Source organism: Bombus affinis, chromosome 11, assembly GCF_024516045.1.
Source record: "Bombus affinis isolate iyBomAffi1 chromosome 11, iyBomAffi1.2, whole genome shotgun sequence".
NCBI lineage: Eukaryota > Metazoa > Arthropoda > Insecta > Hymenoptera > Apidae > Bombus > Bombus affinis.
The window spans coordinates 1,303,926-1,320,323 of NC_066354.1; the positions used below are offsets into that span (position 1 = coordinate 1,303,926).

The 16,398-nt window shown below is 33.4% G+C and overlaps 1 protein-coding gene across 4 annotated transcripts in view; it reads right to left on the reverse strand.

Annotated features, from left to right (window-relative positions):
- Positions 1-16,398, reverse strand: part of LOC126922042 (pikachurin) — a 264,697-nt gene that overhangs the window by 72,654 nt on the left and 175,645 nt on the right. For all 4 annotated transcript variants that reach the window (XM_050734216.1, XM_050734219.1, XM_050734217.1 and 1 more), the window contains exon 6: positions 10,845-11,046. In XM_050734216.1, coding sequence (XP_050590173.1) covers positions 10,845-11,046 — 202 coding nt within the window. The remainder of the gene's footprint in view (positions 1-10,844; positions 11,047-16,398) is intronic.

Below are 16,398 nucleotides of genomic sequence, written 5' to 3' on the forward strand. Positions count from 1 at the left end.
GCGCTTTAAACTTTTTCAGTCGAAGTATCGGATGATTAAAAATAAAATTAAAGTGAATTTCATATAATTTATGAAAATATACAGTTTCGAACACTTTGATAGATTCTTAATACAAAGCTGGAGATCTTTTAAACATGTAAGGTATTGATTTTTATAATGCAGTTATAATGCAGTTATAATTTTGTATCCTCACCCATAAGACGATTAAATACGACGAATGAATACAAAAAATAAAATATTTGTGACTATGAATAGGAAGCTGAATTTTACAACATTTTATATTATACAAAATATTTCTGTACTTCCAACAGATTCGAGCGTTAAAATACATTTCTATACATACTCATAATAAACCAAGACATTTAGAAATCCATTTATGCACTTGGAATCGCACCATCACGCAATTTTAATATACTATTTTTATCGTTTGAAAAACTTTTCCCAATTCAAAACGGCACACGGCACATTATTTAAAAATCGTTGAGCGATTTCCGATTACCATAATCGATCGATCATTTTCAATTTGAACATTTCAATGTATAAACTAGCTAATACCACGTTTCAATCTTGCAATATTCTTAATCAACGATCTCTTGAGTCGATAATATAGAATTTACGCGCACGTCGGCGCGAGAATGAAAAAGCATTATATTTATTAACTATTCCATAACAGAGACGTCAATCAGAGGTTGGAAGCACGAGATATACAGTCATGACGAGCAAGCCTTCGCGCGAGGCGAGTTCTTGCCAATATCCTCGAAATTTTTATCGATGAGAAGAGAGGAAGGATTTGTTGAAACGAAATGATGCGATCCGACGCTGCAATTACTCGTTTGCGGCGTGCTGTGCAACGCATCGATTGTATAGATAGAATGTCGTATGTCCGTCATTGTCTTCACCGATTCTTCGCTCCTTTCATATTTTGAATGAATTGAATGTTAAATTCAATGTTAATGAAATTGAATGTTAAACCGATTACGATGCTAACTACACCCGAAACGATTTCTTGAATTGTTAGGATTTTATTATACTTTTCTGGTTGAATGTGTATAGTGGGGTGGAACAAAATATTTAATATTATTTCTTTAATTAGAGACAGTTCTAACAATCTTCTATTGTACTATACGAAAGAAATAAAAAGAAAGATACGTGAAAAATTTATGATGTAATGAAAATAGAACGTATACCGGATAAAAAATTATTTAAATTCTAAAAAGAATGCACCGTAGTAAATCTATAAAATTTCTATGCAGAAATTACGAATTGGTCATTTTTATCAGTATGGTAATTTTGCTATTAATCCTGAAATGTTACAGTAAAATGTTATTCATTCTTCAATTATTTTATTTAATTGTTTTGAAAAAACAATCTGTGAGAGATTTCGTTATATTTTTGGTAACTTTCCTGTAGAAAGGAGGAATAGGTGTGTATTAGTTTGAAGTGGTTGTTATGTTCATAAAGTCGTGTTACGTTCAACCATCTAAACTGTATTTTCACAGTTGCGACATTCACATATTCGCGTGATTTAAATTTTCCCCGGTATAGCGTTAATGGAGTTCTGTAAAGCGCAGAATTAGAGGGGTCACTATTGTACTTGTTAGGGTATACTTCCAGGGTTTAGTTTTGCCTTCGAGGCAAAAAGTTTACGAACTATTCGAATAATTGGTAATTTGGTCGTAAATGTCGCTTCGTGGTATGAATTTTAATTAAACGTTTTTTCATAAGAATGATATTGTAAAGAGAATGTATGCATATTCTAATAGATAAATAACTTTGGATAGTATTTTAAGCACGCGATCATGTTCGTTATTAATCTATCAGTTTTTTTATTTAACTTTAATTTTAATTCCTGACTATTATTACGATAACTTGGATTATTTTAAACATTATAAAAATCTTTAATAATCATGAATTGGTTGAGCTTCATAATTATAACTTCGACAATTAACTTAAGTTTATAATGTCAGTAATTATCTTAAGTTCAGATCTAAATTTTGTAATAAAGTACCTCGTAATATACATTATTACTATATATATATTATTATTATTATTATAGTAGACGTATCTCCATATCATAGCAATTAAGATTAAAAGTGTCTCATACTTCTAACCTTTAACCTCATTTACATTCGAACGATCCGAGAATAATTAATAATTACGTCTGAAATAATTATGCATAACAAATTGTCTGTCTCTATTAATCTATCGTTGCAATAATAATTATTTAATACTTCAGTTTATTTTTCGAAACTATTCTGCACGAGTACAACGAAGGACAGAAAGGAGCATGCTTAGTCACGGTGGCAAGGGGTTGAGTTCTAAGTTGTGGTAATTATCACTGTCGGAGAGTAAACGACATGATAATGAGAAATTTTAACGAGTTACGCTGACTGCAGCGTTAATCCCACGCAGTCGAAGCACGTAATTAATAACACGCTGCTTACCGCACGCGTCCGCTACTTCTAAGTTTTAAGGCTCACCACAAGTACCTCGCCAGTTTCGATTCTAATCTAACGAGAATAAGACCTATATCGTTTTATGGGTATAACAATTCCCTATATTTCTGATAATTATATCGAAAAATTTTTTAAATTGTAAAATAAACAGCGTAATAGTGACACAGTCTTTAAAATGTATCTTGGAATTTATAATTAATTATATCATCTTTTCGAGATGAATATTAACCATTAATATTGTACATTCTCATTTGGTAGTCAATAAATTTTATCTTATTTATTGAATAGCATTTTCTAAATTTGCATTTCCACTTGTGAGAAACATAATAAGAATGAGAAAAGGAAAAAGATGAAGAGTCACTATTAAAATCTCTATTATACTTAATTTCGTATTACGATAAAAATTAATCAAATAATGAAAATAATTTGTGATTCCTAACATTGTAAACATTTTGCACACACAATCTTTAAAATACGATAGAAGCATCGCGTATCGAGAACGATATAAGATCAGATAACTGTAAGTGCAGTTTATTTTTATTTACAAATTCTTATTCGTAACGACCTATACCGGAAGCTTAGCACAAAAGAATTTCATCCCTTGTAATACTCAAAGCTTTTTATTCTTTACGCACCATACAAAGTGGCATTTAAAAAATATATCCGTGACAACGGGTCGTCGTTATTATTATCACGAATACATGGTTCGAAATGATTTAAATTAAATAGCGATGCAAGCTACACTATGCATTCTGCATTCGTAGCGATCGTGAGAAAAGCCGATTAGCGAGCCAGAGGATACTCGAAGCCGAAACGAAAAGGCGGAAATTCAATTCCGGCCATTGTTGCGAGATAATATCCGGGAGAATCTAGTGTCTCTTAAAGTACGAAGATAAAAGCAGAAACAGCGGAGGAAATGGCGATTTTTATCGTTCGAAAAGTCGTTCACATTGGCCTTGTTGGCAATTTTCAGAAATATGTGCGAAATAATTAAAAATTCCTTCGGTGGCGAAGATCGCAACGGGTCGTGACCCTGACCTTGTTTGAGTGAATGCTCCTCGCGATATGCAAGATGCACTTGACATTTTCGCGACCCTCGCGTCATTGCACAGAAGTCACGTACTTGTGGCTACATGCCTCGCATGAGCGGTGAATCACGATTGCTGACGTAGTAATTAATTTATAATCGATTAAGTATTTTTGAAATTTCGTAGATATTATTATAATTTTGGTTAGGAATTCGATAACTTTGGTTAAGAGTAAGGAGTTAGGATAATTTTCTTACATTTCTCGTTTTTCTATTTTTCATATTAGTGATGATACTAGATAGATAAATGTGTTCTTTATTTCTGCATCACAGCCAAGGAATTTGGTACACGTATGATATTATTATATTTTTTTTATATTTTTATATTTATAGCTCTTTCTTATTTTTTTCTACTTTATGGTATTATGCTGATTTGATAATAATTTTCGCTATTTATATACATATGATAAAATAGAAGTTGTATCTGCACATTAAATAATAAAAAGAAAAAAGAAACAGTCATGCACGAGTAGCTCAGAAGCTATAGAATCAAAAAAATTAATTTTTGGAATTTTCCTCTGCTGTTTGTCCGTTTGTACTCGCATCACGTAAGAACTACTGAACATATTTTAATGAGGTTTTCTCTATTATATAGCCTAGTGTCTAGGAAAGAAAATAGGATATGTTTCATCTTGATCCGTTTTGTAGAAGTTGAGAAATAACCTGGCATCTAAGTTGTATGCGCTCCCAGGCCAAGAACCTTTTTACAATTTAATATTTTTTACTGCGGAGGATAACTGTTAGTATAAATGATACGTAAGTGTTTCATTCATAAAAATTTGTCTGCTTAAAAATTGTTTCGTACATTAGTAGTCCACGTGAATGACGTCGTGGACAAGAACTACGATAGATGGAAATATTTTCACTAATGAATCTCTTTTCGACGTTCTTTCCATTGTTTGTTTTTCATAGCTGGGATTATTTATCGATAGATCGATCAGATAATTTTTATCGGTGAATTTTTTTTCTTACATTATTCAGCTGACTTTTGTCACCTTTGAATTTTCTTTTTAATGTACCCTAACTGCTGTTTCTTCTGTGTTTTTTACTTCCTCTCCTGTGTCTTTCTAATTCATTTTTTAGTTGCATTATTGCCCTATTTTTTTTATTAAAAAATTATCTGTTTCGTGCATTATTTCCTTTCATTTAAACGATCATATAGTTTAAATGATGATTTTCCCGTAGCGTCTGCTTTTTTGTACTTGAAATTTTCTTTTATGTGCCCTTATCTATTACTGGAAATTTTCTTCCGATAGGGCAAATTTTTTATAGTTATGGAAGCATTATTTTCATTAGGTATTATATTTCGTTCCCACAGTACGAAATCTCTGCAACCATACGAAGGTACTATTGAATGATACAAAATTATATATCCAGTATGTAGACGCAATAATAAACGCTCTAATATACAAATAATACCTTTTGTAGCCACTGTATACCTTAGCAGGTCAAGTGTTAAATAGTTACATCCGCTCCCAACATATATTTCACGCGACCGGGTGAGAAGAAAAGAGAACAGCAGCGAATCCACACGGTTTCTTTAACAGAATCTTTTGGACACTGTCCAGGACCCAATTTCTATTTTCGTCCGATCCTCGGCTCACGCGATATTACTTCCGTTTCGAGCACGCTCGCCGTTCGGCCGTGCATGTAACCGTAATGCGGACATCCGTGTACGTGAAAGTGATTCTTTGAGCTTTCGACGAGAGAGAATCCTCGTCTGACTAACCCCGTCCTCCCTTCATCCTGGTCGAAAGACACAGCCTCGCAGTGACGGGATACGTGCACGCGGCTTAACCGAAGAAAAGACCACTCAGATTGGATAGCTAAGCCGGAAAACTCGGGCGGCGAGATTTTGTTCCAACGTTGAAAGCGAACGGTAACTACATGGCCGCATATAGGATCACGCGGATGCTTCTTTCAGGCTCGGCTGGCTTGCGAGAAGATTTCATTTCGTCTGAAAGCGACACCCGCTCAAATCATCGCCGTTTCTACTCAGGAAGGTACTTTATATCGCTGATGTATTGTGAACGAATTGAACTGTGTGCGCGAGTGTGATTAATAACAAGTTGACTGAAAATTTTTGTGGATGGAAACCTTTAGTGGTTCTGATTAATCGGTGAAGAATTTTTCGAATAGAAGATTTTTCGATATTTTGGAAAATGAAACTCAAGTAATTGGAATTTTTTAAACACATTTGCTTGGGCATGTGTCGCTAAAGGAGGAATATTGAATCTTGAAGATATCATAGAAATTGGAATATTTTGCTGTAAGTGACAGGTTGGCTTGTACATTGAGATTCCAATTTATTGATTAAGAATTTTTTATGCAGGAAATGTAATTAATCGGTGAAGAATTTTTGGAATAGAAAATAATAGATATTCTAGTGAACGAGATTTAAGAAATTGGAATTTTTAGAAATGCTTGATTTGTTATCAGCGAGTTTTCAGTGATGAAATATTGAATCTTACAGATATCGCAGGGATTGGTATATTTCGCTGCCAATGATAAAACGGATCGTGATATGAAACTTTGATGTTTCTGATTAATTGATGATGAATTTTTTCGATAGAATAGATAGAATAGATGTTTTAGAAAATTATAAAATTGGAATTTTTAGAAACATTTGGTTCGTTGTTACCGCACAATAACATTAGAAGTACTTCTAATAACGAAATTTTAAATTTTGCAATTTTAAAGGAATTGATAATGGTCGATTATTAAACGTAAAGCTGGTGCTTTAGCGATCAAGATAGAGTGAGCTTGATTTAGCTTTTCATCTGCCATTCAGATGAGTTTTGTCGATTCTTCGATTGATTAATGCATTCGACGTTCTGCATTGATATATGTTCAGCAGAACGATAAATTCCACGACCAATCGTTTGATACACGGTTAATGAATTATGGAAACGAAATCGACGAACAATGAACGATTAACACGGCAACATTGAATGAATTACGCTCTTTATTCAAACGAAATATCTATAGAGACTGTGTTTCGATTCTTTCGACGCGGTTATTTCGATAATTAACCAGAAACTTTTTTTAACTCTTGAGTTGATGGATGCGCGCTTGAAGATATGAAATTTATTTAATATTTAACGAAACAATGTGTGTACGTCACACTAAAATATTTTTGCCAATTATACAGACATTTTTAAGAGGGTTAAATTTACGTTATAATTAAACACTGTGTATGTTCAAAAGGGAAATTCTGGTAAGGGAGTTTCTCAAAGCCCAGAATTTCTAAATTCTGCAATCGTTTCAAATCTACAAGAATTATTCTAAACTTTGGACAAATATAAAATATACGTTAAATTAGGATAGAATATTTAAAATTTGTATATTTTTACGGTTGCAGATTCTATATTAAAACGGTTTAACGAATTTTCAGTAAACTTTCAAATCTCTAAAGTAACAAATTTTTGAAGAAATAAAACGTCGTACAGCGTAAAGAAAAACTTTTGTAGAAGACTTTCCAACGTTAAAGCCTAAAATTGCAAGTTTCCGAATGATCGTACTACCCCCTCAAAGAATATTTTTCCTAATTAATGTAGTATCGTGGACAAAAGGCCTAAGATATCGGCCGAACCGTAAACATCGTCGGGTACATCAATGTGTCGTCGGTCCTTTCAAGTAGATAGTTTCGTGGAAAGGGCCTGCGTGACCCTGGCCACGGGAGTTTCAGGACACGTGTCTGACAAAGAGACGCTAAAGACAGTGTTAGTTGAGAAGCGAGAGCAAGCGAGTGCAGAAGCCAGAGAGTGTGAATCGGGAAGTCGAAAGCCGAGTATGAGAATAAGACGTACGACAGCATTGTAATCATTTCGTTGTTTTGAATATTATTTATTAAATCAAAACATCATTACTTGTCCTTTCCTCTAAGACCCATTTAGATACTATATTAATAATTTTAGATTAAAGGAATACACGCTATTCTCCAGAGAGAAATTCTTACGACAGAATTTACAAAGCATGAAAGAACGTTACGTTACACTGGGAAGAAAACATTTTTCCTAACTCCGCGGGTATTTTCAAAGATATAGAGTATAAATTAAAATGTAACACCCTGTATTCCAGTGAAAAACTCTCGCAACGGAGTTTGCAAAGCGCTTCGTAAGTCGTAGGTAATGAAAACTTCGACTGGGACGGTAAACGACAACGCTAGCGCTAAGAAATACGGTCAGCACGTCGACGTGGCGAACTTCCGGGCGAGACTCGAATCTCCGAATTCATAAATCGGCCCCCAGCCACGGCTACCACTCACGAGTTGTTAGCTGTGCACGAAAAATTAGCTTACGAGCGGAATTCTTAATTAACGACCGCGTCAAACGACGCATTCAAACGATAACACCGACGTTATAGTGGCCGGTAAGCGTATGCCGTGAAGAACAGCTCCGGAAAAGTTCTTCACTTTCTCACGTTTCCTTCCTTCACCGTTAGGGAGATATACTGCTGGCGAAGTTTATCAACACGATGTTTTAACGAGATCTTAAGGCTAGTTTTCACGTGGCGAGAAGTGAAATTCATTCAGATAATGGCTATCGTGAGGAGGTAAGACTATTTTAATTTCTGTCAGCGGGATGCGAGAGTATGGATCGTTTTTCATGAGAATTTTCGTTCGGAAAATTGTTTTATCGATGGATGAGCTTATATGAACGATTTTTCAAGTTATTTAGCGCGACTGATCTATAATTGAAATTTGGAAGTTCAATCATTAATAACTGTCAGTTAATGTGCGTGTTTGATTAAGTTTTTTAATTATTTCATGTGTTTGTTTCTAGCTGGCACATTTAAACTGTTTCTGTTTGCGATATGAATTATTAAAGCGAGTTGAAATCAAACGATATATTGCAGTCGTTGCTCGTTTCTCGTAGAAATCTCCCTCATTCGATTGGAATACAAGGATTTAATTATTAATAAGTTGCATTTATTTCATCTATTTTTTAAATCGTTTAATTTATTAATTTATTTTAGTATTTGTTCAATTTATATTATCATTTAATTCATTAAATTTAAATTGTTCCGCTGTCTGGGATATAAATTGTTCGAGTTGGAAAATATAGTATCTTGCATATTACGAAATTTGTAATTTGTAATTTATATTCATGCGCTTTTTGTAGATTTTTATGCACGCGTATGCTCATTGTTGGCATATTTTCTGTATATATTTATATGTATAATATACTGATTTCTTTTTTTATATTTTTTATATGTTCTCTGGCTTGTTATCTTATTATATATTATAAAATACACTACTAAATTAACATTTTTCGAGATATAGTTGCGTTTGGATTTTATCTCTCTGTGTAATTTGAGAAGATCCAATCATTTTTTCCGATTGCACCTGTTCCAATCTCACTTTTTCTATCCTTAGCTCTCTTGTTCCGTACTTCAAAGCTCCGATCTTCACGAACCTCTTTGACTTCCTTGTGATCATTACGAATAATAAGTCTACTCTCGCCACTTCACTATTTCCAGTGCTTGTTGCAGGGCCACGAAATAAACGAGAACGAAAATTTCCAAAACGAAATCCACACACGAAAACAACCCACGAATAATTAAAAATCCTTTTAAAAGCAGACTGCAAACGCAGCAAAGTACACGCTACGATAAATAGAAACTAAAGTTTCGCAGCAGACTTGGATATAAACTGAATTAAAAAGGAATAACTTCCAAAATTATTACTCCTAACATTTTTTATTGAAATGAAGAAAATTAATTATGAAGGGAGGTTTTAGACAAATTATTCTTTGATCGTGCACCTTTGATCGTTGACCTAAAGCACCACTCGAATTAAAATTTTGTATGTTCATTTATGATCTCAGTATTAGTATCTCAATAATATTTTACAATATCCATTCAATAATTTTATAATAGTCGATCGATATATTATCCATTTTAAACATTTCTAAAATTACAAATTCATTTCGTAATATTCAATTTTACAATAATTACAAGGTCGATACAGCTATTGAATACGTTCCTAATAATCTATTTCGCAACATTTCCAAGTATCCAATTAATAATATCTAATATTGATAATATCTAATCAATACGTTAATTTTACATATTTCTAAAATTTCAAATCAGTGTAATAAGACAAATGTAAAGAAAGGAAGTCCTTTGAGTCGCCTAAACGTAGATCAAGTAGCCGTATATACGCGACAGTAACACGCGAGTATTCTGCCGACGTTCCAACGATGGAAAATTAATTCTTCGAGAGTAGACGAGCGCGTCTTCGCGACAAGTTTCATCGAACTTTATCGATCACACCCTGGCCCCGATAGAGCAAATGTGTCTCGCAGTAAATTGAAGGAAATCGTGGTTTCGCGCTATTCCTTTGATGTCCTACCGTTAATGGGGCAGTGAGGTTCCCAGGGAAACTTCCGTTATATCGGAGGAAGTTGCGGAAAGTTGGCATAATACAGTGATACATAACATCAACGAGGTTGTGCAGTTTGCGGCAAACAAGCAACTCGTTATGCTGTTCCGATCGATCGAGTTCCATCGATGCGCTTGTTCATCGGCCACGGACTACGATTTCCGTTTCCTCTTTTTCATTGGTTTTCGCGATCTTCATCGAATCAATTATTTAGCGGACTGCAGAAGTTAGCGCGGTTTATTGACGTTATCGATGGTACTAACGCCGACCGAATAATTTTAGGTATCTGGATTGTTGCGTATTTAGATGTTTGTCAGTTTGCGTGGAATATATTACATTCGAATTTAGATTGGAGTTTTGTAAGAACTGTGTGGTGAACTGATAATGATTAGATTGTGGATACGTGTGGAAATTTATGCTTCTATAATTTAATTTATACGATATAACTTAATCGAAAGATATATAGGTTAATGTAAATTTAGATACGTTTGTCAGTTTCAGTAGAATTTAAGGGCAGAATATATCCCCGAATTGAATTTGTAGTTTTACGATAATTGTATGGAGCATGAAAACTTAAAGTCCTAAATTCCTGAACTAATAATTTTACTTGTAAAAACTACAAAGAAACTTTAAAATTTCCAAACTTTTAAACTGAAATTCTACCAAAAGACTCAGACTATGAACTCGCAACGCTATAAAAAAAGACAGGAAGTTCGTAAATTTCCAATTATCATTCGACTTAAACAACTTGTTTCAGCCCCTTTTTCATCTCAATCCCGATTACATTGGGAACCACACTGAAACTCTGATCGATCTCGGACTCTACGCTCCGCCTAAACTATTTACATTTACCGCAGCACTTTACAACGCCGCTTCGACGATGGTGAACCCGCGATTAACGAAGTAATATCGTTACCTGAACTCGACGAAGCCGTGATGCAGAATCAAGGCCATGAAGTCACCCCGAAGATCGTCTCTCTCGCCGGTTAGCAGCATTATACCGTCCCAAGCCTCGGGCCGGAATTCCAGTTCTAATTGGACGTGCTTGTAAGCAGTCTTTAAAGCGGGGAACGCCAGCCAACCAAAGCCGGTAAACCGTGGTGATCTCACCTCGGCCTCTACAAAGCAAAAATTACCATCGTTAGCCAACTCTCGTTATTATTATTATTACGCATCAGTCGCGACACGCGTTGACGCGCTTAATGCGCTTGACAAATTGTATCATTCGTCCTGGATTATTCACGACCGTCCTGTTCTTCGTACAACAATCTTACCAACTTGTCGACGCTTCTATCGCCATTTGCAAAGACCATTCGCATGATGCTTGTAAGTCGTTGGCGTTATATATTTTAGTTGCAACGAAGTTACAGTGGCTGATGAAAGTATTTGGATGCTTGTCATTAGATTGCAGATTTTAATACAAATACATATTTTTCAGAAGATGATTAAAAAATGTAGAATCTCGGTAGAAAATTGTTCTATTTATCAGGTATTACAAAAAGTATTATACTTTGGATATTTGCGTATTTTTTTCATAATTTTATACTTCCAAATTTCCTTCAACTTATCATGAAAAACTTCACGTACTTATACAATCGGTGTAAGAAGTATTCTTATAGTACTTAACTTTAATAAAATTACCGTAGAGCATCATTTGGTAGGAAAATTTTAAGATATAAAAAATATATACATATTCTTACAAGTACCCAGAATAATTTTCAAACGAAGAAAAAAGAAATACCTACTTCTTTTATGAAGATATCAATAAATATGTAGAAAATGTAATAATATATGTAATAAATGTAATAAATATGTAATAATATATTCGTAACGAGTGTTACCTCTTCATAAAATAGAATGTATAAAAACATTTTAAGAAATAATCTAAGCGCAGAAAAAATGGGTTTGAAAGATAATTTCATCCTGATACAAGATAACGAACCGAAGCAAAATGCTACTAATACGAAAGCGTGGATTCTTACAATGTTCGAAAACACCTAAAAACACCTTCACAATCCCTAGATATAAACATTATTGAAAACATATTGGATCACTTGAAACGAAAAATACTGAGTCACCATATTTCAGTAAGAAATGATTTAAAGAGAATTCTGTTAGGAGAATGGAAAAATATTTTAAATAAAATATCCATCAATTTTATAAATTCAAGATCACGACGGCTTCAAGCCATAATAAGATGAAAAAGAAACCCTCCTGATAATGTGATTTTATCTCCTAAATATTAGGTAAGCTTTATTAATTTTTCCCATTAAACTATAACTGTACGAATACTTATCACGCACATATTTTTGTCGCTATTCTGATATTTGTTAATATTTTCGCAAAGTATATAGATATCTCATATTATTTTTATGAACTTTTCTGCAGACTTGTAGAAACATGTACATATTTTTTATTTGTTAGAATTTCGTTAATTAAAGGTTGTTCTATAATATTTTTACTGAAATTAATTACTGTACGAATACTTTCTATACTGTATGTATATTACTAACACTGTAATGACTGCTCATCTATGTTCTGTGTTGCATTCTGAATGTATATATTTCTTTTATGACAATAAAAATCTGTAATATGGTGCGAAAATTGCAAATATTTTTGCAAAAATGAGTTAACTCGCTCGGTATTGAGCTTGTAAGTAATTGAATATTCTATACAGAAAAACGGAGATTTCAAATTCTATCTAGAAATGACTATAATAGCATTTTTATATGCTAATATCAAAATCTTGCATTAAATAAAGCTTTTGGTGTCTTTAATAAAAGATACCAAAGTTAACCTAAAAGATACAAATAGCGTAAGAATTAATTCACTCTTTTTTGCATTAGAAATAAAATTCGAATCAGAAGTAGCTTTCATGTTAGAAATTATTTAGACATGATCTTTTTACATAACTTCAGATGCTAATATCGTAACTTTAGAAATACTGGTAGTGATATACTCTCTGCGCAAGCTAGAAAAATATTATATGCAATACATCTAATATACAAACAATAATACAAGATCGAAGCTACAGGAGAAGATCATTACCCTTCTAACCTGCTGCATTTCTAATGTTATATATCTTTCTTACAAACAACAATTTTCAGAATTTTCCAAATATTACAAGTTATAGATCAGTAAAAAAAAATTATCAATTCAGCACATCACAGACCCGTAAAACCCACCCGGCGTGGACAGAATATCGTAAAAAGATCGATCTGTCGAAAACATACGAAACGAGAGCGATATTTCATAATAAAACCAGGGATCCTATCCCGGATCAGGGTTTATATCGAACGAGGATACAACGTTTGAATAAAATAGACCTCGATACATTGCAAACACAGTTGAAGGGTTGTTTCGCGCCGCAGCCCCATATTTCGTTATCCACTTATCTCGTTCAAATTAATTGCACCATATATCGATAAACCTTGGATTGCCAGACCAATGCTTCTCCGCCTTCGTTCCTTTTCCCTTCTAGTTATTCGGGGGAACGAAGAAATATGGTTGGAGTCGAGGCTGGCAGGAACGGGATAGACAGAAAGCTGGGAATCGGGAATTCCAGAGACGTGCGAGGCTTAAGGAACGTCCTTCACCCTGGCCAATCTGGATCCGACTATCAGGTTGCACAGTACTGTACATGGAAGAAGCTGGGCCCGTGCCCATACTTATTGTATACAAGAAAGTATAGGGTGGCTATAAATCAAGCAGACACCAGGAATAGAAAAACTTGCGCCCGTAAGACCGGAAAATGGAATAACACCTCTTGATCTTCCGGTCGGCTGGCATAACAAACCGTTATTCGACAAACTGTATCGCAAGTCGCGAATAGGGGCGGAGTTTTCAAGTTGCTGACTGGAATTCTCCGTCTTTCTATCGGATCTTCATTCGACTACTTTTATTTTGTTTTATTCAGCTCCCATTTGTTGGTGCTCCGAGAGGCTTTTATTGCTACACTTCGCGCTTTCGGATGAACAGGGTTTAAAACAAGTGCAAAATTTGGATGATGTTTAATAGTATTCTTTATAGATTTTTTAATGATAGTCTTATCTATTTTATGGTTATTAAACTGCAGATGTTCATGCATTTTTGGAGCAATTCGAGGATACACAAATGTACAGAACGTATATAATGTATAATGTATAAAAATAAAATATAATAATAAATAAATATAATAAGATATATAATATAATAATGAAATATAATAATAAATAAAATATCAAAGTAGAGTATCTATTATTCAATTTCTCTAGTTATATTGGTACAAGTATGGTACATAACAAACTGGTACATAAGCGTTCCTAGTCTAATGATTATTAATAGCATAGATTGTTTGTTAAGATTGTTAGTATATATTCATATTTTATTAGTGTATTGGTATATTTTAGGGGAAAATTGGCGCCAGTGACAAACTTGTTCGTTTGTTTTATCATCAAAGTTGGTCATATGCTGTATTACCAAACTTGTTAACATTCTGTAAGACTATTTATGATGCTAATAACTTACATTTGTCGCATGTAAAATTTCGCTAATAATGTTAGAACTTCGTATAACGCGTTAAATTTCAATGAATGGAGCCAGAGAGAACATATTACGTCGTCTGTAGAGCAGCAACGATGTAAATGTACACGTAGTTTGATACACGAGTCCTCGAGAACGAGAGCGAGTTAAGTCAATTTAATCTTGCGGTTTTATCTCAGGTAAGTCAATATCCGCACAGAGAAATAAGAATACGAGGTTAACTCGATTTCCCGGTTTAATTGGCTGCTGCCGCAACCATCCTGGATTTAACAGTTGTTCATTCTAATTAGTTCGTTGCGACTGGGATATAAATTAAAGATCGAATCAAGCCGACTTACAATACAACTTACTATTGTAGTGATTTCATTAATAGCGCGCCTCTTTTCAATCGTTCTATCAATAAAAATCTCAAGTGCTTTCCTTCTTTCAATGGGATTGAAACGATAGATTCGAAAGAGAAATATATAGAGAGTGGAAATATTAAATTAATTTGATCACGGAAATAAACTCCATCTGCATTTAGATTTCCAAAAATTATATTTCTCTTCTACGTTATTAAAAGGTAGGATAATTCGGCTAATTATTTTTTTCTCTTTTCCTCTGTGTATTTCTATTGAAATAAATTAACGTATTATTATACGGTTCCATACGAAGAGGTTGGAAGTTAAGTTACATTTTCCACTTTTTACTGGAGAGCAGTTTTAGAATTCTTTACGTCGTTATTATATCGTTATTTATACGTCTAAAATTCTATCTATCATTTTACTAAAATTAGAACTTGAAAAAAATAAAAATTCTGTTTAGTTTTGAAAAATCGAAGAATTACCTTAAAAATGAAATTACTGTAATTCTTTATACGTTTCAGTAACCCTCTCTTCGAGTTTAAATTCGTCCTTGAAATAACATGGTACGTCTGATTTGGGATTATGATTGTATATGATTACAACAAATGCATTCGTTGTTGATACGGTTTCCTCGTTTTATTTGAATTATATCATTATTCACGGCGCATAAGCCGCTTAGTTTGATCGTTTATAACCACCGACTAAATCGTTCACCTATTTGTTGCTATTTATCGCAGCTAGCTTGTTTGTTACTGGTATCGTTGAATGATTTTATCATCTTCGTTCTGAGAAAACATCATGTTGCTCTTTTAACGTTGGGAAATTGAACGAAAAATTGATATTTTCTATGCTTCGTAAACTCGATATCAATATTTTAATAATAAATTATAATACAATATTTCTTCTGATATTAATTCTCAATTTTTAATTTCAATATAAAATATTTATAAAAGAAAAACACGATGAAATAGACAGAAATATTTTTAAACATCACATAGGACAGTGTATTTTATGATATGTTACACGAAAATGTATATTATATCTTATAAAGCATATAGTATCTACTCATCTTCGTTTTCGCTTCTTTATTATAATGAAATTTAATTATTTTCATTAGCAAACAGAAAAAAACTTTGTGCGTTAAGGAGGTAACGTTATACTATTTTATACAGTAATTTAACTTCCTTGATGAAATTTAACAAATCATAAGTTTATTTTTGTTCGTACAAAGTATAGATTGTGAAAATTAATAGTGAACACAATAAACTGTAACACCGGTGGTAATAAATGTAAACAAGGGTAAAGCCACGCTTCTAGTTGCTTGTATATCTGGTGATTTGTATTTCTGGACGGGAAAGTTCCGATGAATCTATTCTTGTTCATTCCGGAGAGCTGCACTGATGAAATTTTCATGTCTTGATTGTCCGTTATGTTGTTTATCATGGACTAAGTGGCTTCAATATTCGTGTAAGCCCCAGAGGAACCACTTAGCCCGGTAAAAAGCTTTTACACGAAAGTTTTAGCTCTTTCAAATTATCAAGAATTTAACAACTCGTCGTAAAATTGTCTTGCGTGCATACTAAATTGTTTATACGCTCAAAAGGG